This window comes from Mastigoproctus giganteus, chromosome 9 (assembly GCF_048544385.1).
Source record: "Mastigoproctus giganteus isolate SK-2022 chromosome 9, ASM4854438v1, whole genome shotgun sequence".
Classification (NCBI taxonomy): Eukaryota; Metazoa; Arthropoda; class Arachnida; order Uropygi; family Thelyphonidae; genus Mastigoproctus; species Mastigoproctus giganteus.
In genome coordinates, this window is record NC_143583.1 from 83,639,288 (window position 1) to 83,664,428 (window position 25,141).

The 25,141-nt window shown below is 36.6% G+C and overlaps 1 protein-coding gene across 1 annotated transcript in view; it reads right to left on the reverse strand.

Annotated features, from left to right (window-relative positions):
- The window catches only part of LOC150080505 (ataxin-7-like protein 3), a 126,003-nt gene that overhangs the window by 12,468 nt on the left and 88,394 nt on the right, over positions 1-25,141 (reverse strand). The window contains exons 7-9 of the mRNA XM_090380716.1: positions 20,462-20,487; positions 11,423-11,538; positions 3,414-3,550 (exon numbers count right to left, since the gene is read on the reverse strand). Coding sequence (XP_090236842.1) covers positions 3,414-3,550; positions 11,423-11,538; positions 20,462-20,487 — 279 coding nt within the window. The remainder of the gene's footprint in view (positions 1-3,413; positions 3,551-11,422; positions 11,539-20,461; positions 20,488-25,141) is intronic.

Genomic DNA, 25,141 nt, shown 5'->3' on the forward strand with positions numbered 1-25,141 from the left:
ATTCTGAGCAAGAGGAAGAATCCCATCAGCATTGAGCATGCTAAAACCATTCAAAGCTTTATACACCTCAATCAGATCACCTTGCAGGTGCCTAGTCTCCAGACACTGTAATTTGCAAAACTTAAGCCTTTCTTCGTAAGAGCAACCCTTTGTTCCATTCACTAATCTTGTTGCCCTTCTCTGTACTCGTTCCAACAGCTCTACATACTTCTTAAAATGAGACCTACAGACCTGTATACAGTACTCAAGGTGTGGTCTGATCATTGCCTTATACAAGGAGATAATCACCTCCTTATCCCTGCTAGAAAAATTCCTGAATATTATTGACAACACAACATGAGATACTCTTGCAGAACATCTGCACTGCTCCGAAAACTTCAAATCTGCCTGCACAATTACCCCCAAGTCCTTTTCACTCTCTACCACTGTCAGTGTAGTGACAGTGGTAGAGAGTGAAACTCTGGGGTTACTGCTTCCCATATGCAGTATTTTACATTTGTCAATATTAAACTTCAGTTGCCACCTCTGAGCTCATCTGCTCAACTTTTCTAGATCCTGTTGCAGCAGATTACTGTCATTAGTGTCATTAACAACCCTGCTGACCTTTATATTATCTGCAAACTTGGACATTAAGCCTGATATACCATCATCAATATCATTGATGAATACAGAAGACAACAATGGACCCAACACTGAATTCTGAGGGACTCCACTAATAACATTAGTCCATGAAGAGCAGTGTCCATTGATTACCATCCTCTGTCTTCTCCCACTCAACCATCCCTTTATCCATATCAGCAATTTGCCTCCAATGCCACACTGCTCTAATTTGTGCAGCAGTCTTCCATGTGGAACAGTATCAAAAGCCTTTCCAAGATCCAAATATATGATATCAAAATTATTCTTTGCTTCCAGTTTCTTTGTGACTACATTATAGTATCCAATCAAATTGGTCAGACAAGACTTCCCCATAACAAACCCATGCTGGGTCTGAGCTATAACTGAAGTCTTGTCTAGATGATCCTGCAATGCATCTTTAACCAGTGCCTCCATTAATTTCCATGGAACAGAAGTTAAACTAACAGGTCTGTAATTACTACAGATCTGTAATTTGTCTCCCCTCGATCCTCCTTTGTGGATTATGGTCACATTTGCACATCTCCAGTCCATGGGTACCTCCCCTGAGTCCAAGGAAGCTCTCATAATTATGGCTAAGGGTTTGCTTTCTTCCTTTGCTGCCTCCTTTAATATAACTGGATAGATTCCATCCACCCCCCAGGTGCCTTTCTTATGTTTATCTTCAACAATTTCTCCTCCACTTTACTCTTAGTTATTTCAAGATTATCTAGCTTACTGCAGAGTTTAATACACCTCTGGCATTCCCATCCTTGAATAACTCCTCATGTGTGAATGTAGATGCAAAATATTCATTCAGTTTGTTAGCTATATGAGTAGGATCATCAACAGTTGAACTATCGATATCAAGTGGACCAATCTAATTCATCTCCTTTCTTCTAGAGTTTACATAAGTAAAGAACTCTTTGCATCCTTTACCAAAGATTTCTCGTAATCTGCCTTTGCCTGCCTAACCTCCTTTAGGCTGCACATGCCTATGCTGGTGTTAATATGGAGGGTGACGAAACCATGTGATCTATGCAAAAAAAAAACCTTCTTACAGAATGTCCAACATCACAGTGAAGAATCCATTCAAGTGAAAGGTCTTTCCTTTTGCCTGAACAGAATCACACTTTTACTCACTGATATAAATAATTTATTAAACACACTCAAACCTCTGCTAGTATCAGTTACTTGAGTAACTGTACTTATATTGTCATATTCATAACCCATCGAACTCTTAGGGCATTAAAAAAGATTAGAAAGTTGGTGAAAAACGTGCACATGTTGTGTTAACTCTAAACATAAACTGGATATTTGTAAGACTAGAAAAATGGTCAAAATCACATTGTACTTATGAAGGAATATGATCTTCGCCTGCGTAGCTGAGTGGTCAGAAGAAGGGTAAGTTTGTTATTTGGTTTTTAGGAGCATTAGCAACTAAGGCCATATGACTTATGCAAAAAAATGCTCAGTAATTTGCTTGAGTACTTGGAGAAAAGGTCAGAGTGATTTAAACTTTTTATTTACATTATGTATATCCATAAGCAAATTCTGAATAGTAAAAAGAATGCTCTTGCATTATATTATGTAATCATATTCTACCACACACAACTGTCAACTATATATATAAAGGGTCTGCCTAAAGAAACGTAATTTTTATAATTCAAGTATTAAAAAAAAAACTTTTTCCTAATTAAAGACTCAGAGGGTAGAATTTTCATTATGTAAAGGTGGACAGTTCAAAAGGCATTTATTGTTGAACTTTTCTTCAACAACAAGAACTCCACAATTGTAAATCAAACAGCATTAATATAAAATAAACCATAATCTGGAAGAACACAAGGAAATATGGAGCACACGTAGAAGTTTATAAAAATTGACCATGAGACATTCAATGGAACTTGAAATTGCTGAATCCTCTTTAAGAAGCATTTTGAAAAAAAGGGTTGGGATACTATCCATACAGAATACACCTGTGTAAGAAACCGTTCCAAATAATTGTGAACTTGCATGTTGTTTTCAAGAAACTGTTGTACTTTGTCACCGAGGATGAAGGTCCAATTTTTTGCTTAAGTAATAAGTGACGAAGTTCACTGTCATTTGAATGGCTTTATTAATGAGCATATCTGAGCACACACTAAACTGCAGGAATAAATCAAAAGGAATAGCAGCTTCAACAAGATGCAAAATGAAGCTAACTGTCATATAGCAAGAGTAACAATGGCAATGTTGCATGAATGTTCTCAAACCTGATTAATTTCTCATAACTGAGGCTCAAAATCACCTCCACAATCCTCAAATTTCTTAGCAGCAGGTTTTTTTTTTTTTTAATTAGAGAACATTACAGGATTTTAACATCCTGTATTGTTAATTTAATCTCTTTTTAATGTTCTCCTTTATAACAGAAAGCGATATTCTTAGAATGCGGCAGTGTATAACATTACGTGGTTCATACTTTCCAGAAATTATCTTCCGTACCTAATTGACCACAATATATATTTTTAAACGTACATATTTACTATGTTTTCATAGTAAATGGAATAATTTTTTCATTAATACTTGAGTAAACATAACAATATGAAATCCTTATGCTTTTTACAGTGGATCTTGAATTTGCAATGTCTGCATTGTATCCTTCACTTGTTGGCAAGAAAGAAAATTAGCCTCACTGACTGAACTTGGTGAAACCGGGCTAGTTAAAAACATTTACTTTCCAAGTAATATGCGAGTAAACTTCTGTTAAATCTAGTTGATATTTAATAAATAAAAAAAATAAAAAATAAAAATAAACTAACCATTAGTAGTGGAAGAAGAATCAGCAGGAGAAGGATTAGCTGAATTTCCAGATTCCCATAAGCGAAGAACATGGCTATCCTCTTCAAAGGAATCAACATCAACATGAACTTCATCTGATGTTTCTGGAAGAATGCTTCTATAATTAAAAAAATTAAAAATATTTAAGTTATCCCCAGAAACATTTAATTTATTCTACATGTCAAAGTTACAATTAAACTACTTAAAGCATTATTACTAAATCCCTAGACAAGATCTCTATGACTGGATTTACACTGAGTGGACAGAAATCATGGGATACCTACCTAGTAATTGGTAAGTAGGCCCACCTTTTGCCTGGATAAGGGGTCAAATGGTGAGGCATTGAGTCCACGAAAGCGTTCCACAGGTATTTCCATCCATGCTTGCTGTACCACTGTCCATAATTCTGCTTTACCACTGTCCACGGTGGTAAAATCTGTGGAATGCTCTTCATCAAACCACACCGTAGTCACCACAGCTCTATGAGGAAGCACATTGTCCTGCCAAAAGAGTCCATTTCCCTGTGGGTGCACTATGACCATGAAGGGATACAGATGGTCTACAAGGATAGACATGTAACCTGGACCGTTCAGAGATGCGTCTAGATGTACCAGAAGTCCCAACATGTGCCAGTTGAACATCCTGCAGACCATTACCGACCATCCACCTGCCTGAACAGTTCCTTATTGACATAAAGGGTGCATAGCTTCATGCAGTTTCCACCAGATACACACCCTCCCATCTGCTCGAAATAACCGGAAATGGGACTCATTGGGCCAGGAGACCCATCTCCAATCATCCAAGGTCCAGCGCCAATGTTCTTTGGCCCAGTTGAGGCGTAGAGTTCTCTGTCGTGGTGTTAGCAATGGGACTCTGGTGGGTTGGTGGCTCCCATAACTTACTGCGGCTAATAATCGCCTGATGGTCTTGGTGGAGACTTTTCTGGCACTTCCCTCATTGAAGTCAGCAGTGATTTGTGCCACTGTTGCTCTCCAGTTGGCTGAAACAATGTGAGACAGATGTTGATGGCCATGTTCATCCATTACCTTTCTCCGCCCACAGCGCTGTCCACGATGACATGTTATTCCGGAAATAGCATATTCCCGATACACTCTTGATACTATCAAATGGGGATGGTGCAATTTCTGTACCACCTCCGCGATGGAGTGATCCATGCATTGGGCACCCACTATCATCCCTCTTTCAAAGTCGGTTAACTCATGACATTTATCCACACTGACATCAAATTACTGCCTATGTGAATGCAGTGATGCAGCGTACCTATATACCTGGCAAGCGGTGGGTTTGTCCACTAACGAGAGGGGTGACAGCATTGTGTTGCCCAGGAACCCCACGAATTCTGTCCTTTCAGTGTAATATACTACACACGTAGTAGTTGCAGTTATTTGGTTTTTTAGGAGCATTAGCAACTAAGGCCATATTGCTCCATGGATATGCGGTGGTCATTCCCTGACCTTTCCGTATTTGGTGGTCACGGGCTCGAACCCCGGTCTAATCAAGAAGCGTGTGCTACGCACTGCTGCTCCTGCCTACCTGGCTACGGAGGCACCTTATACTACACACCGAGTCAAATTTCACTGTAGTAGACTCAATTATCCAGGGACAGACAAATCAAGGGTATCTACAGTCCATAGAAGTCTAAGTCAGACAACAAAGAGAAATACAGGAAATCCATTAAAGTTTTGTTTACATTTTGTGATATTCCTGTAAACAAGACCAGTAAATTTCTCAAAAATCTCATCCCCACCTTTGTTTTTGTCTACTAGCTCACTCTAGTCATATTTCAGTGATACTTCAGTTTTATTACTGTAAAGCTAATTTTAACATTCTTTTTGAGTTTTTATTTTTATTATTTTTTTTAAAATTTGCATCTATGTGCATCCGTCAAGTGAAAACTGAAAATAGTTGTATTTTTCTCAGCTGTTCATTGTAATTTGATAGTATAAACTAGAGCTATGTGTTTAATACATTCTACGTTGATATCAATATTTGTAGAAGAATAAGAGAAATTTACCTCTATATGATAAATAGAACACTTCCGTATGCTACTCTCCAGAATTAAAATGAATATAACATTAATGCAAAATTAGTACAGTAAAAAAAAAAAAAAAAAAAAATTGAAAACAATAAAAAATCAATTGAACACAATTAAAAGTTAATTAAAAAAAATTATGTAAATTTTTAAAAACGATTTTTTGGCGAAGGTAAAAGCACGAGAAGCACGCAAAATTTCGATGAAATTTACTGGTAAAAGTACTTTGCCGTAACGGCATTTGTATTGTTGCTCGCTCAGTAAACATACAGTGGGTGTTATCGGTCAGGAGTAGAAATTGAATCCCACGGAAGATTGAAACCCTCCCGAAATGGACGGGGTAACCTGACCTTTTTTCTTTGGAATCACTGGTGGACTAGTGGATAAATTGTTTATTAAGAAAAAAAAGGCAAAGGTAAAGGAAGCCCACACGAGAAGCATGGCAAACTTTGAAAAAGTTTACCAGTGAAACTATGTTACGAACATTTTTTAAGACACCAGAACTTCCAATATGACTGTTCTGTTCATGATTCAATTAGTTAATTCAATTAGTGATTCTAAAGAAAAAAGGTCAGGTTACCCCCTCCACTTCAGGAGGGTTTCAAGCTCCCGTGGGATTCAACTTCTACTCCAGATCGATAACATCCACTGTCTGGTTACCGAGCGAGCAACAATACAAATGTTGTGGCAAAGTTACGGCAAAGTACTTTTACAGGTAAATTTCATCGAACTTTTGCATGCTTCTTGTGCAGGCTTTCTTTACCTTAGCCAATTTTTTTAAATAATAAAAATGATTATAGTAAAAAAATCGTTTTTTAAAAACGATTTTTTTTACTGTAATCATTTTTGCATTAACGTTATATTCGTTTTAATTTCTGGAGATTAGCATATGGAAGTGTTCTATGTATCATATTGAGGTAAATTTCTCTTATTCTTCTACAAATATTGTTCATTGTAAGTATTAAACAAATACTTGGACATATCAACAAACAAGAAAAGGTTCTAAAGTGTCAACTTTGATAAGATTCTACTTGACTAGAGGGAACAGCAGCAGACAATGCTTTTTCTGTCAATATGCTTCAAAATTTATTAATACCCTTTGCAGGAAGGCCAATAAAAGGAAAAAGCAAACTTCAAGCAGGAAGGCCAATAAAAGGAAAAAGCAAACTTTAGTGTTTTCCTTTTTCAAAAAATATGTGGATATAAACTGAAATTTATCATGACTATGGCCAGTGTTTCTTCAGAGAAGCACTCCACAGCAGCAGTGATTTCACCTTTCAATTCTTCAATGGCATGTGGAGTATACCTGTAAATACTGTCCTTTAAGAATCCTCAAAGGAAATAATCATAGGGATTCAGATCTGTTGAGCATAGTGGCCAAGACTACCAGTCCCACATCATCCATAATACTGATTAAATATGATCCTGTCATTAAAATGTTGACTCAGAAACTACAGTAGATGTGCAGACCTTCTCCATAAGTGCGGTAAAATTCCTTCCCCGATGTGCGACTGCAGAGCCGATAGACAGACCATCTAACACATAATAAGGGATTGTGCCTTGCAAGCCTACGAAGGAAACCCTGGAGACTTCCTGATGCCGACCAATGCGGCAATTGACTATTTAAATTAGTTAAATATTCATCTGTGATTTCTGTTTTATTCAATTTTATATCTATCACTCTTGAGTTGTGATTTGATTCCATGTGTACTGTACAAGCCATACAGTAAATAAATAAATAAATAATTGCCTCAGAAAATGAAGAACCATACTCAATGTATGTGGCCTTGTCACAACTTGGTAAAATACTTCTCTGCTCCATTCCCATTATCTTGAAGAGCTAGAACAGAGTAGTGATTTCGTGGATGATATAGACAATGTGGTAACTTTCCACATCATCTATGTCATCCACGAAGATTGGTCACAATTGATTAGAGCTGCTGAAATTGAGCTACTGTTCATTTTTCAGGATGAAAAGACATCTTCAAGAGTGCATAGGAGTTCTCATTGCCTCATATACACACATTCTGCTTAATGACAGAGCCACTAAGGTGGAAGTGCACTTCGTCAGTGAACCACATATGAACAACTTTTGCACTATTTGCAAAATATTTAAAATCATAAACAGTGAACTGCCTTTTCTTACAATGTCAGCCAGGGATTGTTGCATCTGCATTTTGTAATAAATAAAAAGTTTTAAGTCTTCTCAAACAATGCTTAAAGTGGATGCTCATTTTAAAATAAGCTGTTGCAATCATCATTTCCTGTACATATGCAATACTTCCAAGCACCTTATGCACTTCTTTCTGCCAATAACATGCTTTTAATTACAGAATTAGACTATTCAGACTTCTTTACTAATCTCAAAACTATTGATCTGTGGTGTATGAGGCAGTATGCCTAAATGTTTTCTACAACTAAATCTCATGTAACAAAAGTTCCAATTTGATTAAAAAAAAAACTTTTCACATAAAAAATAGTGTACTCCATTTTGCTTACAGAATTTTTCTCCTAGAGTTCTAACTAACTATAAAAAAATTCCATGTCTTATGTGTTTAATGACACCAAACTCATCAGTTCCAGCCAATACATCAAAAAATAAAGGAATTGAAACTGTTCTTCATGACTATGTATAAGGTAGAAAAAAAGGTCCGGCACTGAATTTATTAAAAATAAATAACAATTTAATTTTAAATTTTTTTAAATTTTACAATCTAGAATGTTCAAATGTTTCTTACAAGTTTGTGGTATTTTGCATGTACTTTTGCAAAAGTTTATTTTTGTCTGTTGTTATGGTAAGTAATTCTGAATCATTTTTAGAATAAACTATAGATAGGTAGAGATTGTGTGTGTGTGTGTGTGTGTGTGTGTGTGTGTGTGTGTGTGTGTGTGTGTGTGTGTGTGTGTGTGTGTGTGTGTGTGTGTGTGTGTGTGTGTGTGTGTGTGTGTGTGGGTGTGTGTGGGTGTGTGTGGGTGTGTGTGTGCGCGAGTGAGTGAGTGAGTGAGTGAGTGAGTGGGTGACATACCACCTTGTTTGACTTTTTCAAGCTTTAATATGTCTATTTTTAGAACAACAGAGATCTACAAAATTTTGCTTTTTTTGAAAAAATTAGCCTCAGAGACTGTACAAATGATTGATGAACAAACAGTGAAAAAGCTGTATCACGAAGTAGGGGGGGGCTCACATCTGGTGAGTATGGGCTTGGCACACCCAGGGTCCTGAGCTGGATATCATCATTCTTCTCTTTCTTGGTGATTCCCTTCTACTTTTGACTCTCTCTCTCTGTCTCTCTCTCTCAGGGTAACTCGGGAACTTTTTTTTTTCCTGGTGCAGCATAAGCCTCAGGCTTCCTTGCATCATATGGCTATTAATAATAATAATAATAATAATAATAATAATAATATAGGAATGGTACAAATACATCAAAGATGGATGCAATATCATTGAGGCTGATTTAAGGTATAGAAGACCTTGTACATCAACAAACAATGAACATTAGAAGCATTATTCAGGTTGATCATCAAATAAGAACTGAAGGCATAGCCTCTGAAGTTATCACATGGTAGTTACCAAGCCATCGTATTTGATATTTTAAACACAAAAAGATGATACAATTTATTTTGTTTCCCTAAAATCTTCAGAAGATTTGAGGGAAACAAGACTCAAGCTTACAGAATTAGTTGAAACTCATGATCATGATCCAGGATTTCTAAAATCAGAAGTAACAGAAGATGTCACTCCTCTAAATTGTTTTGGCTATAAAGGCATTATTTATTATGAATTTATACCAGAAAGTCATACTGTTAATAAGAATACATATTTAGAAATTATTATATACTTGAAAGATGCAATTAAAAGGAATAGATCTGATCCATAGGCAAGAAAAAACTGGAAATTACGCCATGGTAGTACCTCGCTCATCATGTGACAATAATTTCTGAATCCCTTTCCAAACACTCTTTAACTTACAATATCTTCATTATTCACCTAATGTTGCACAACGGGATTTTTATTTTTTTTCCAGAACAAAATAATTCATTAAAGAATCGATGGATTTTCAGTAAAGCAGAAGTTAGGGCAGCTATGACAAAATAATCAAGGAACTTTCAAAAAGAAGATTCTGAAGAAGCAATAATATAACTAATGGGGAAAAAAATGTGAAAATAGCCAAGATCTCTGTTTTGAAAAATCTGATGGATAATTATCTATAAATTTTATATTTGTTAAATAAAAATGAAGTCTCAAAACTTTCTAATCCTATCTTATATGACTATGAAATTTGAATGGCAAACTTCTATACATAAAATAAATAAAAAACTGATTAAAATTAGTTTATTTTGTTAGCTACTGTTAAGAATTTTATTTTTATATTTTTCAGCATTGTTCAGGAAAATTAAAACTGTTTTAATAGTCAAATAAAAATAAACACACCCATAAAAATATGAAGTGAAAGCAATGAAAGTATACATATGAATATGTTGCCCATGAATGCTCCAAAAAGTATAAACACCAGAAAAGGAGGGGGGGGTAGCGAGAGAGAGAGAGAGAGAGAGGAGTAAAAACAAGGGGTGTCAGTTGTGCTCTGAGGAAAAAGCACAAAAGGACAGAGCACAATTAGTCTCACAGATGTTCTGTGCCAATGTCAATGAGCTATGGGCAGCCACAAGCCACAAACAAATGTAGTAATTATGGATACTTTTGACTATTTCAACTTTACCAGGATTGGGTTGACCAGGCTGCTCATACCAATAGTGCTCTGTGAGTGCAGAGGAAAGCTAATTGGTCAAATAGCTCCCTCAAAGGAAGGATAGATTCGAGAGGAAGGAAGGGCTATGTTTTGTGTATATTTATTGATTTTATATGCATTGATTTATGTGCAATTTTATTTATTTCTATACATTTTTAATTTATATGTGTATTGTTACTACTTTAATTTTTTATTTTTATGGATTATTTATTTTTATGTTATTTTACTATTAAAATCAGTTTTTATGTATATCTTAGTGCACTTGCATCATTTATACACAGCCAATTATAGATTAGCAAATTTGCAATAGCAGCATCACTTAAGTTACATCTCATATTGTGAATACCTTCACGATGAGTTGCCATTACATTGCACTACTTCGAATAAGTAACGCTTCACCCGAAGGAGAAGACTGTTGTTACTTATTCTCAGTGGATACCACCACCCAGACGGCACCGTTTCAGGGCTATTTGGCCCTTCTTTGTAACTTAAACGATGCCGCTATTGCAAATTTGCTAATCTATAATTGGCTGTGTATAAATGATGCAAGTGCACTAAGATATACATAGTCTAATTCTTTCGCAGCTTGAGGCACAAGCCCGTAATGCATTAGAATCAGTTTTTATTTATTCTGATTACATGGTAACAAGAATTTCATTACTATATTATGATTCCTGATGTTAAAAGTCTTTTTGACAATACTGAAAAAATTTTGATTAACTGTTATTATAACAGAGGTTGCTTACCTCTGTTATAATAATCATAAAAAAGTGACGCCTTGGTAGACACCAAGGCATCACATTTTTATAGACATGGATGAACAACAATTATTTATTAGTTATACACTACCACCATGTGAAACTGTAGAAAAAATTTATATTGATACCAAGTTAAAAGATTTGCTGAGAACAATATTGCTTTCTTGCAACATTATTTACATCTAATGTGAAAATAAACAAGTGGAATAAAGGGTTTTGACAAAAATCGAATTAACTCTTTCTATGGAAGTTTAATTAAAGTCTCAGTAACTACATTTAAAGCTTAAAAATTTTTAAAGGTATAAAATAATTACAAGCCTCATTAATTACAAGAAGGTATAATTTATTTTATATAGTTTAATATATATATAGAGAGAGAGAGTTGTAAATTGTTTGCTATAAAATAAAACAAAGACTGCTACATGGATTACCCATGTCTTCCTAATAGAGAAATACGAACAGCTCGACGCTGGTCATCTGTATGTTGGGGACATCTGTGTGATCTTGTGCACATTTTCTTGGTGTGTTCTGAAATTACTCCACACATCTAAATGGCATTAAGAAATCAAATAAATTACAATAATAGAGATCACCTCACAATATTCAATTTAGAATCAATTAATTTAACATTTGCGATTTACAACTAAAAATCAATTAAATGATTTGGTAAGGCTTCTTTCTCTTTAACTTACTTCTATATTATCTGCTACGTTTAAGCAAAATTACATGGGAAAGGAATGAAATAAAAAAATAATAAAGATGAAACATTATCTATTACGAAGTGCACCCTGTTCAAGGATCGTCAAATAAAAACACAGGAATTTGGATAAGGTCAGGCGTGAGAAATTAAGTAAAAAGAGAATGCCCATTCTGAGACACTAGCATATGCTAATAACATTTCAAATTAAGCTGCCTTCAATAAATTTGGTCCTTGAGGTTGTCACAGACATTCTCTCAGATATGTCAGACAAGTTATACTTGCTACCTGGGAATCTAAAACGCTGATGGAACTGATATTCCGGTGACACTCAAGTCAAGTGGACCCAATTTCATCAAAGTCCAGATGGTCTGCGACAGCCAAATCCTCTGCTTGCACCTTCACGATGGTGGGACTGTTAGTAATTCTGGGTATAACCTCCATGCACAAGCACACGGTGGGTGACCACCCAGGTGTAAACCAACGTAAGCAGGGGTCAAGGTGTGGCGCCCACACCACATGGAGGAATGCTGCCCCTCTGTTACCAGGCAATACTAGATGGTACATGACTCTCATCAATCGGTGCAATACCACCACTTTGCTTATTGGAAACTTGAAGTAGCGGAACCCACGTTTAATCTCCAGAGCAAAGTCCCAGTCAACTCTTCCCCATCTCTTCCATCATGCAGTATGACTGATGACTTTTGAGGTTATGATGAACATCATGGCGTGATCCAATCTTCCTTACATTTCAAGGGTACAGCTCTAAAACAGTGTTCGCAGGCCGGCCGCTAGTTAGTACACCGGACCAAACCTGTTGGTAACTCTTTAGGAGGTTTCTGGATCAGCTAGTGTATAATCTTGCTACCTCGACTCTGCCAGATAGTGACTGGAGGAAGACTGAGTAGTGTGTGTATGCGGGGGGCATTGTTGAGGCCACGTTATGTCAAGGATCTGGATATATTCTTACCATGTGTAAGCCATATCCAAAAATTTCATTACTTTATACAGCATGGCCCCCCACTTTTTCTTACTATTGAATACACCATGAATTGTCAAATAATAGAGTAAGCTTAGCTGGGAAAAGATTTAAACCTCCCAAACACTTCCTAGTTAATTTCACAAATATACGTGGTCTCAATTCTAATCTCAATGATGTCCATTTCCACTTGCAGTCTGCCAAATCCCATGTACTTTTTCTGACAGAATCTCAGTTATCAGTTGATTCAACTATTGCTCATCTCAGTTGCTCAAATTATTCGCTGTATGATTCCTTTCGCCTCAAAGGTGGTACTTGTGCATATGTCCATTCCAATATTCCCCGTCAAAGACTTGGTAATTTGGAATCTCCTCTTTTTGATCTTCTCTGGGTTAAAATCTCTCTACCTCATTGTGTCAAATTCATCTGTTGTCTCTACCGTTCTCCCAACTCCACTAATCACTTGGAGCTCTTTGACTTCCTCTATTTGCAACTTGACTTTCTTCGGTCCAACTTTCCTAACAGTGAGATAATTTTCCTTGGTGATTTTAATGTTCACAACTCCAGCTGGTAGAGATGCTGAGGCTTTTTCAATTACTAATGATTTCACACAGATTGTTCATTTACTTACCAGAATACCAGACAATCCTAACCATATAGCCAATACGCTTGATCTTTTTCTCACAAACAAGTTGTTGTTTGTGAGAAAAAGATCAAGTGTACACGGTGAAAGTGAGTGGTCCTTTAGGCACCTCAGATCACAACTTGTTGATTGTTCTTCTCCAATGGAACCTTTATCTCATGGCTATTCCCAATCTCATGTTGTTTGGCATTACAAGAATGCAAAACGGAATGACCTGCAAGATTTCTTTTCTTGTTTTCCTTGGTTGGATTACTGTTTCAAAACTTCTGATTTCAACGTTTTCTCAGATCGTGTCAGTGAAATCATTCTTGTAGGAATGGAATCCTTTAATCCACACTCCACTTTAAAATCTTGTCCTTTATCTAAACCTTGGTTTTCAAATAAATGTGCTAAGGCTGTTCAAGAGAAGAATGTTGCATATCATAATCAGCTTGTTTCAAATTCTTCAGTTTCATTTTCTGCCTACACCAAAGCTCGCAACAATTGTAAAGCTGTTATTAATCAGTCCAAACTAGAATTTGAACAGCTAAGAGTAGAAAACTTGCTTCATGCCCTAATGGTAACCGAGCATTCTGGTCTCTTGCCAAAGTTATTGGCTGCAACTTTTGCCTATCTCTGCTCCAACCTCTGTCAAAACCAGATGGTTCTCTTGCCACTTCAGCCAACGATAAAGCTGATCTGCTAGCATCCCATTTTTCTTCCAACTAATGTATTAATGATCTTGGTAAAACAAAGAAAACCTACCATGCCCAGCAAACCCCATTCAATGCCTCCTGTGATCTTCTGTCAAAAGGATGTCAGAAGGGTTTTGACGAATCTTGATGCTAAGAAAGCTCCAGGTCCTGATGGTATTTCTCGACTTGTTCTCAAAACCTGTGCTCCTGAACTTACTCCTGTTCTTTGCCTCTTTTTTCACTTTCTTATTCCAAAGGTGTTTTTCCTTCTGTGTGGAAATTTGCTCATATCCAGCCAGTTCTTGAAATGGGCGACAGTCCCTCCCATCCAATTATTGTCCCATTGCAATTACTTCTACCTTTTCTAAAGTAATGGAGAAATCAATTAACCGCCAACTCTTAAACTACCTAGAAACCTTCCGTCTGATCAACGATCGCCAGTATTAGTTCTGTCAGTGTCGATCCATTGGTGATATTCTGGCTTATGTTACTCATTTATAGAAAAATTTAATGGAAAAGTTCGGTGAAACACAAGCAGTTGCTCTTGACATCTCAAAGGCTTCGATCGTGTTTGGCATAAAGGTCTTCTAAACAAGCTTACATCTTATGGTTTGGCAACTGTTTTTTGTAATTGGTTATCCAGTTTTCTCTCTGACCGCGCACTGAGGGTGATGGTAGACAGCTCTCTGGTAGATGGCACAAGCACATTACAAATATTGCTTCCTCTGCATTTAAAAAATTTGGTTTTCTCTTTTCATCTAGGCTTTACTTTTCTTCCGAACAGCTGTTCACTCTGTACAAATCGCAAATCCACCCTACAATGGAATATTGTTCCCACATCTGGGGCGGTGCTCCCAAAATCTCTCTCTCAGGCTTCTAGATTCCATTCAGAAGAGGGCAGTTAGGTTAATTAATTACTCATCTCTAACAGAGTCTCTCCACTCTCTGTCTCATAGACATACTGTTTCTGCTGCATGCCTTTTCTACAGATACTTCCATGAGCACTGTTCTTCTGAATTGGATTCTATAATTCAAGCTCTCTCTTTCAAAACAGTCTGAATATGTGCTGCCACCAGCCAATACCCATTTACTGTCCAACTTCAAACTCACAGAACCAACTTTTCATCTTCCTCATTTATTAATTCAACTACTGTTTTCTGGAACAACCTTCCTTCATTCATATTTCCTGAAATTTACAGTCTACAGAAGTTCAAGTCTAATGACAACAAATATATTCTTTTGTCTTCTCAACCTCCAACCCAAGAATGGTACTAGGTACTGTAGTAGGCTCTAATACCTCTCATGTTTGGGGTTTTCATAAAAAAAAAAAGTACTGCTCTGGTTGAAGGTGATGTGGCTTTATTGGAAGGCACTATTATCAGGGAAATGGGTAACATTTTTTGAAATAAAGATAAGTGGACAAGAACCAGGGTGTGTTTGCCAGGAGAAATAATTGATAATGTTACCAACACATTTTAATGTCACATTTTAAGGAGGGGGGGTAAAGAGAGAATTATTATTCATGTGGGGACTAATGATATTAAAAAAACATGTCCCAACCATTTGTTGGGTAAATATAGGACCAGGTTGAAAAACTGCCGAGAGTTAGGTCAGAATGTGTTTGTGTCTGCAATTCTGCTGAGACATAATAGGAGGAATCACATGCTGAAAGCCTTGTGGATTAAATCGAGACTTGAGGAAATTTACATGACATAACATAGGGAAATGTTTATCAGAGTGGCCTGCTGTAGGTAGAAGGAATCTGTTCTGTAGATATGGTATTCATTTGAACAAAGGTGGTGCAAAGATTTTGCCAGTTCAAGGAACCTGCTAGTTGGGGGGGGGGAAGGATAATATAGATGTGCTTTATCTGATGATTTGGGTCAAAATAATGCTTGCACTGATCACCAGAATTCTTGTTTGTTGCCACAACAGCTGATATTCATAAGATGTTCTGAGGTAACAACATTTCAAATGAGGAGGAAAACAAAGCTTATGATACAAACCTAAATAACTTCAAGAAATCTGCCTGCACAATTACCTACAGGTCCTTTTCATTCTCTACCACTGTCAGTGTGGTACCACAGAGTTGATACGTTACTCTGGGATTACTGCTTCCCATATGCAGCACTTTATATTTGTCAATGTTAAACTTCATTTGCCACCTCTCAGCCCATCTACTCAACTTTTCTAGATCCTGTTGTAGCAGTGTACTATCATTAATGTCATTAACAACACTGCCAACCTTCGTATCATCTGTAAACTTGGACATTGAGCCTGATATACCATCATCAATATCATTTATAAACACAGAAAACAACAATGGACCCAACACTGAAACCTGAGGCACTCCACTAATAACATTAGCCCACGAAGAGCAGTGTCCATTGATTACCACTCTCTGTCTTCTCCCACTCAACCATCCCTTTATCCATAGCAGCAATTTGCCTCCAATGCCACACTGCTCCAATTTATGCAGCAGTCTTCCATGTGGAGCAGTATCAAAGGCCTTTCTAAGATCCAAATATATGATATCAAAGTTATTCTTTGCATCCAGTTCCTTTGTTACATCGTAGTATCCAATCAAATTAGACGGACGAGACTTCCCCTTTACAAACCCATGCTGTGTCCAAGCTATAACTGAAGTCTTGTCTAGATCGTGCAATGCTTCTTTAACCAGTGCCTCCATTAATTTCCCTGGAACAGAAGTTAAACTAACAGGTCTATAATTACCTGTGTCTCCCTTTGATCCTCCTTTCTGGATTGGGGTCACATTTGCACATCTCCAGTCCATGGGTACCTCTCCCGAGACCAGTGAAGCTCTCATAATTATGGCTAAGGGTTTGCTTACTTCCTTTGCTGCCTCCTTTAATATAACTGGAGAGATTCCATCTACCCTAGGTGCCTTTCTTATGTTTATCTTCAACAATTTCTCCTCCACTTTACTCTCAGTTATTACAAGATTATCTAGCTTACTGCCAGAGTTGAATACACCTCTGGCATTCCCCTCCCTGAATAACTCCTCATGTGTGAATGTAGATGCAAAATATTCATTTTGTTTGTTAGCTACCTGACCAGGATCATCAACAGTTGAACCATCGATATCAAGTGGACCAATCTGATTCATCCCCTTCCTTCTAGAGTTTACATAAGTAAAGAACTCTTTGCATCCTTTGCCAAAGATTTCTCGTAATCTGCCTTCGCCTGCCTAACTTCCTTTGTAACTTGGTTACAGACCGGTTTATATCTATCATAGGCTTCTGTGTCACATGTTAATTTGTATGTATCCCATGCATTTTTCTTCTCTGTCTCATGTCTAATTAGTTCATCTGACATCCATTTAGGCGTAAATCTTGAACAATATTTCTTAGTTGGTATGAAAAGCCTAGTAGCTTCCAAGATTAATTCTTTGAATGCTTCCCATTTTTAATTTGCTGTTCGGAACATTATCAGTTGGTCCCACCATATAAAATTTAAATACTGTCTCAGACCACCGTAGTCACCTTTATGAAAGCAAAAACCCTTCCCTTTACCCATGATGGTAATTACCTCTTTGAGTAAATCCCATTCATGACACTGTGATCACTGCCACCTAGTGGTTCCCTTATCTGCAGATTCTTGATGCATGAAGAATCACTACTGATAATCAGATCAAGAGTATTACTCCCTCTAGTTGCCTCCCAAACATGCTGCTGAAGAAAACAATCATTCAATAAATCCACAAAAGCCTTGCTAGTGTGTGAGTGACCAACCCACAAATTCCAATCAATCTCTGGGAAATTAAAATCCCCCATTATAAGACATTCTGATTTACTGGCCCACTCTATTTCTCTGCACAATTTTTCATTATACTCATCAGATTCATTTGGCCTATAACACACACCTAATCTCATTTTTCCTTTCCCAGTTGTCCACCAACATCAATTAGATGCACTTCCTTAGATTTTAAAAGTTTCTTAACTAACAGCATAACCCCTCCTCCCTTTCTGTCCTGTCTGTACACATTGTACTCCCCAAATTCCAGTTCTGCACTGCTTATGTCATCAATCATGTCAAGTGCTGAAAAGAAAGTGACAGTATCTGGATGAATATCTAGCTTATGATTTTTTTGAAAACCAATTTGACTCAAGACAGCCTATGTGTCTTATGTGTAATAGTTCTTTTTCAAATGAGCCTATGAAACCATCAAGACTTTTAGATCACTTAAAAAGGAAACATCCTGATAAACATCGAATATTTTAAAAATTTAAAACAGAATTTTGAACAACGTTACAGTGTTACTTATTTTTTTAAGAACATGCAAACAAATGCCAATGGAATGACTGCATATTATAAAATTGCACAAATAATTGCAAAAACTGATAGTGCTCATATAGTTGCTGAGACTGTTATACGACCCGCATTAGAAACTGTAATTTCAACACGCATCAAAATCCTTCCAGTATTTTAAAAGCATTGCCACTGGGCAACGATTCAATGAGATGTCAGTTAACATTGAAGAGCAGCTAATTGACAAATTGAAAATGAGAAATTTTCTATTCAGATTGATCAATCCACACTAACTGACAATAAGGCCCTTCTAATGGCATACGTTCATTATTTTGATGATGATTATAAATTGCAAGAAGAGATGTTGTTTGTAAATCTAGAGAAACTAACTGTATTGGAGTATCCATTTTTACTGCTCTAAAAACATGGTTTGATGGAAAAACAAGTACCAATGAAAATTTGGTATCCTGTGCCACTGATGGTACTACCTCCATGGTTGGAAGACAAAGGTTTTATAGCCCACCTAAAGGAAGTGTCTCGAAGTTCTTGCAATACACTGCATTGTGCAGTGACATAATATGGTTGCAAAAAATATTAGTCCAGCTCTTTATCAATCTCTCAGTATAGTTATTAAAACCATCAATAAAATAAAATCGCAAAGCAAATATGATCACCTTTTCAGAAAATTTTGTGTTGACAACGAAGAACAGTATGTGATGCTTCTTTTATATACAGAAGTCAGATGGCTTTCTAAAGGAAACTGTAACAACATTTGTAAAACTTTTTGATACAATAATTAGTTTTTTAGAAAGCAAAGGAGAGACAGATTTAGCAAAGGAGATCAGCAAACACAAAAACAACTTATACTATATGGCTTGGATTTTTCAAAAACTTAATGAAGTATCACTTCAACTTCAAGGGAAATTAATTACGGTGACAGACTGCAATGCATATTAAAAGCCTTCACTGAAAAACTGGAAATATCTGAAAGCAATTTAATGAGAAAACAATTTCATAGTATGCAAGAGTTAGCTGAAATCAATGAATCTCTCACCAAGAATGATCTTAAGAATCATTCAGATCATTTATGTTCTTTAAAAGGTGAAATGAAAAATGTGGTCTGAAATAGCCAAAGTACTTCTTTGTTTTCCAATGTCTTATATGGTTGAAAGTGGTTTTAGTTCAGTAAATAAAATATTAACAAAGGAAAGAAACAGAATTGATATATATTCAAGAGGAGACATTAGAATTAAACTTACTAACATCACACCAAACATTGAACTTTTAACTAAGAAGCATCAGGCTCAGGGATCCCACTGAATAAAAAGGGCAAGTATGAAGTATTTTCTTTTTTAAAATTTCATGGGCAGTGATTAGGAAAAAAAATTGTCTAAAATAGCCCTTTAGGGGGCAATAATTAAAAAAAGGTTGAGAAACACCTTGGGGAAGAAAAGTCAGATTTGAAGCCAAACAGAGGATCAAAGTTCAAAACTCACATTAAGACAAATTATAAAAAAAAAATGGGAATCTGTATTTAGAATTTGTTGACCTTGAAAAAAATTGTACAATAAAGTACCTAGAAATCTGCTTTTACAAAATTGAGAAAAATAAGCCATTAAAGATAATTCTTTCAAAGAGAATGAAAAGCTTTCAAATAAAAAAAAATGGGAAATTTCAGTGAGTGAAGTACAATACAATACATTGCAACACATTTATGATTAAACATGGAGTGAAGCACGACTGCACCTCATCAATTTACAATTTACTTCTTTTTACAATTTTCATGGAACATTTCACAAAAGCATATGTTATTGACAGAGTATAGTGTTTCTATGTTTGTTTTACAGATGGCTACAGTGATTAAGGATTAAACATGCAGTTCTACACAGCAGTTCTAAAAAATATAATTCTAAATATATTTATGCAGGTCTAAAATGTTTTTATTTGAGATACATATGTATATATTATTCTAGTGCAGGTGCAGATCAATTACAGATTTCTGTTAAGTTTAAAGTCTTTAAATATTTCAAAAACTGTTCAAGACTCACTTTGAATATATGGAAAACATGCATCTCAAGAGATATCTGTACATTTAATTATACAAATAAACTATAACATTCCACATTGAATCTTGTTGTTAAACAAAAAAAATTAATTTCATCCTAACTAACACACTATCGTTTATTGTAAAATGAAACTTCAACTTACCTGTGTAAGTAAAGCTTTCCTTTCTTCTGAAATAATTAAAAATAAATATACATTAGAATATCAAACCAACCTTCCAACTTTCCTCAATTTTAAAAAACTACTATTGTAATTTTAATATGCATGTCATATAAAAACCTGTTATACAGAAATGTGATAGGATGGATGCACGCGCACGTGCGCACGCACACACACAACCAAAAATATTCAGATCTATCTGGAAAAGCAGAAGTTTAATGAACAAATTAATAAGATCCTTGGCCAAAATTTGGCCTGAATGACAGCAATAACACATTCACTGCTTCCTCACACAAATATGCAGCTTCAGGTTTTTAATCCACTTGGAGGGAAAACTACCCTACTTTTAGAACTTTTTCTTTTAATTTGACAAAAGAAATTATCTTTTCAAGCAGCCTTCACCAAAAGCTGATTAACTGAGAAATAGTGAGAAGAAAGCCTCAAAATGTCTTTACAATCCAGAATGACTCAATCCTGGGTCAAAAAGGTCATTGGAAAGGTTAGCAGTGAAAGTGTTAATCCGATGGAACACTTTTGATCACTTCTTTGTTGCAGGCAGCAGGAATCTGTATCCATTACTCCAGTGCAATCACAAGTTCAGCTGTCGAAGAAGGACACAGCAGCCATACCATGATCAAGCATTACAGTTCATCTTAAAAGTGCCTGATCATATTCTGGTCTGGACTCCAGGTTCAACCTTAATCTGATTAAGATTCAGATCTGCACTGGCCTAGAGTCAAGATCTGAATCTGATCAAAATTCAGATCTACAGTGAATCTTGTGAGGCAACTTGTTGGACACCATTTTCTTCAAATCACATTTTTACACCACTCACCGTAGGGGATGGAGCATTATTACAGTAGAACATGGAGGAGACCATTTTGATGGAGCTTGCTAAAATGTAGGCCCCATGGAATTGTCCAAGAATTCAATGTACAACTCAACAGTGATATTTGTCACTAAAACCAGCAGTTTGAGTCCAAACCATGAGAAGTGATCCCATACTGTGATCTCACTTGGATTACAAAGGAAATTATAGAAATTTTAACCTCCATAAAAAAAAAAAAAAAAAATACCTCTCTGTTATAGAGCTTCTTACAATCTTTTCTTATTACAAGACAATAAATCTTTTTATTTATGTATGCTAAGTGGAGCTAAATCTAGATAACATTGCCCCTAATTTTTTATAGGTCTGCACAAACTGAAACTGGCAATCAGTTCAGCAAAGATTAGAAAAGAGATTACAAAAAATATTAGCAACCTACCTCCCATTATAGGCTAGCATTTTTCAACCTTGAGTAACAGAACACTTTCAAATAGATAAGAAATTGGTGAAACATCAATATATAAACTGTTTCATTGTTCAGTAAAAAAAAAAAAAACCCCTTTGTTTTCATGACTAGAAACAAAATAATTCAAATTAATTACAATCACAAGAATTTGTTTTTAGTACAGATATACAGAGCATATTTTCTTTTTATTTTAAAGTGCATCAAAATAAAGAAACCTAGATAATGTTGCCATAACCTTGAAATTGCTATTCTGATACACTTAATTTTAAAGTTGCCCAAAATTTTAAAATTAAATGTATCAGAATAGTAATTTCAAGGTAATAGCAACCTCAGCTTCCCATCATCTGCCAACAACCATCCGCTCAAGGCCAGCATTGGGTATGTGCAACTGGTATAGGTGTTCCAGACTTCCCAGAATGAAATTTACACTTTGTATGAATTTATATTTTGCATATATTATATTTATATGTGAGATAGTTGAATGCAAAGGTGTAATGAGAGTGGGAGTAATCTACAGGCTAGGTGATTGTGAAGATTATGATGAGAGCTTCTACATGCAAATGGAATGGCAAGTAAGCATCAATGTCTTATTATGGGTGATTTTAATTTGCCTCTAATTGACTGGAGCAAATGTGAAACAAACTCGACATGGGGGCAAAATTTTTAAATCAACTGGATGATTGCTGTTTGCATCAACATGTCAGGGAAATACTAGGGAAAAGAATATGCTAGACCTCATCATCACCCATGAACCAGATGACATAATAGGGCTGACAGTACAGGAACTAATAGCAGAAGTGATCACAGAGTTCTATGTTGGACGATGATGAGAGAGGTATCAGTAGTTAAAGGCAAAGGAATGGGTTAGAATTTCAGGAAAGAAAATTACAATGGCTTAAGGTGTTACATAGCCTCTATTAACTGGGTAGATATCACACAGAGAGCAAATACAATTGAATTATGGTGTACCTTTAAAACATTAAGCAGAAGCCTTGAATGCTTATATACCATTAAAAAAATACTCCAAGAAGAAGATTCCAAGTTGGATGAAAAAGGAAGTTGGCAGATGCAGAAAAAGATTTTTTGGTTTTGGTTTTTTTTTTAGGAGCATTAGCAACTAAGGCCATATTGCTCCTGGATATGCGGTGGTCATTCCCTGACCTTTCCGCATCCTCCGTATTTGGTGGTGACGGGCTCGAACCCCGGTCTAATCAAGAAGCGTATGCTACGCACTGCTGCTCCTTCCCACCTGGCTACGGAGGCGCCTGCAGAAAAAGACAGCATGGAAAAGTTACAGAGCAATAAAAAGTACTGAAGCCTATAACAGCTACAAATGGATCTGTAACAGTGCCACAGAAAAGGTTAGGCTGGCAAAGGCAGATTATGAGAAATTGCTGGCAAAGAGTGGGGATAAGGAATTCTTCACATATATAAATGCAAAGAAGAGAAGGATTGTTATTGTTATTGTTTGTTATTTTTGGTTTTTAGGAGCATTAGCAACTAAGGCCATATTGCTCTGGGGTATGCGGTGGTCATTCCCTGACCTTTCTGCATCCTCCGTATTTGGTGGTCACGGGCTCGAACCCCGGTCTAATCAAGAAGCGTGTGCTGCTCCTGCCCACCTGGCTACGGAGGTGCCGAAGAGAAGGACAAACCAGATCGGACCCTTATGTAATGGACGTGGAATAGTATTAAATACCCCCAGCTGAAGTTGCAGATGAACTCAACAGTTACTTTGCTTCGACATTTACAGAAGAAAAACCCTTTGTGTCAATGAGAAATAATGGAAGTGAAGTTGAAAAAAAATCTAATTAATGACATTGAAATTTCACATGTTTATTTAATGAAAAAACTTTCAAGTCTACAGGCCAGTAAGGCCCCTGATATATATCCTATATGTCTGGATAATCATAAAGGAGGCAGCAAGTGAGTGCATTGAACCACTTGGGCTAATTATAAGAGCATCACTGGACTTGGGAGTGATTCCGTTCGATTGGGAAAGTGCCAATGTATCTCCAATACATAAGGGCAGTTTCTAAGAGTGAAGTGGGAAATTACTGGCCGATCAGTCTAACTTCAGTAGCAGGGAAAATCATGGAGACTACAATCAAGGATGGAATTCAGGATCATTTAGATAGAAATGGAATTCTGAAGGATACTCAGCATGGTTTTGTAAAGGGAAAATCAGGTTTAACTAATCTGGTTAGCTATTCTGACAGGGTCACCCAAGAGCTGTACTTAGGGAATAATTTTGACACCGTTTACTTGGATTTCAGCAAAGCATTTGACTCAGTCACACATGAGCAGTTACTTTATAAGCTTAAATAATCACAGGGAAAATCCTTAGATGGATAGCTGGATGGCTTCAGTGCAGATGGCAGAGTATTGTGATAAATGGTTATTCCTCAGATTGGTTTGATGTAAGAAGTGGGGTCCAGCAAGGATGAGTATTAGAACCACTGTTGTTTTTGATTTTCATAAATAACATTGATGAAGGGATAGAGGATGTGATGTCTAAATTTGCAGATGATGTAAAGATTGGTAGAGTAGTTAATGATCACTGCCAAGCAGAGCTTCTTCAGAGTGACCTAGATAGACTTCAGGGATGGGCAGAAAAATGGCAGCTATGCTTTAATCCAGCAAAGTGTAAGGTATTACACCTGGGGAACAGTAACCAAAATAACTTATACACTTGGTGGACGTGAACTAAAGCCGGTAGTGGAGGAAAGGGACTTGAGTTTTATGATACGGTCAGACACAAAGTTCTCTGAGCATTGTAGACAGGGTGCAAGCAAGGCCCACGGTGTCCTTTGACGATTTATCGAACAATTTCTAGTAGACATAAGGATGTCATAATCCCGTTATATAAGGTTATTGTTAGACCACACTTGGAATACTGTGTTCAAGTATGGAGACCACACCTAAAGAAAGACATGCTTCTTGAAAGGGTTCAAAGATGGATAACTCACCTGGTGAGATCGGCAAAAGGGCATCCATATGAGAAAAGATTTTGAATATGTGGGTTGCACAGTTTGGAAACTAGACACCTTAAAGGAGGATTGATTGAGGTGTTTAAAGCTCTGAGAGGCATAAGTAAAATCAATGAGGATGAAATTTTCACGCTTATAAATGATTCTAGAACTAGGACCACATAACTTCAAGTTACAGGGGAAGATGTTTAGACTGGATTGCAGGAAGGCCTCTGTAGCCGAGTGGTCAGGAGCGGGAGTGCAGTAGCACATGCTCTTTGAGTAGACAGGGGTTCAAGCCCCTGACTGCTGAATACGATTGATCTACCAACCCGCACTGGAACCAGCGTGGCAGTTTATGGTCCATTTTTCCTCAGCATGAATTGTTGAGGAGGCTTCCATCC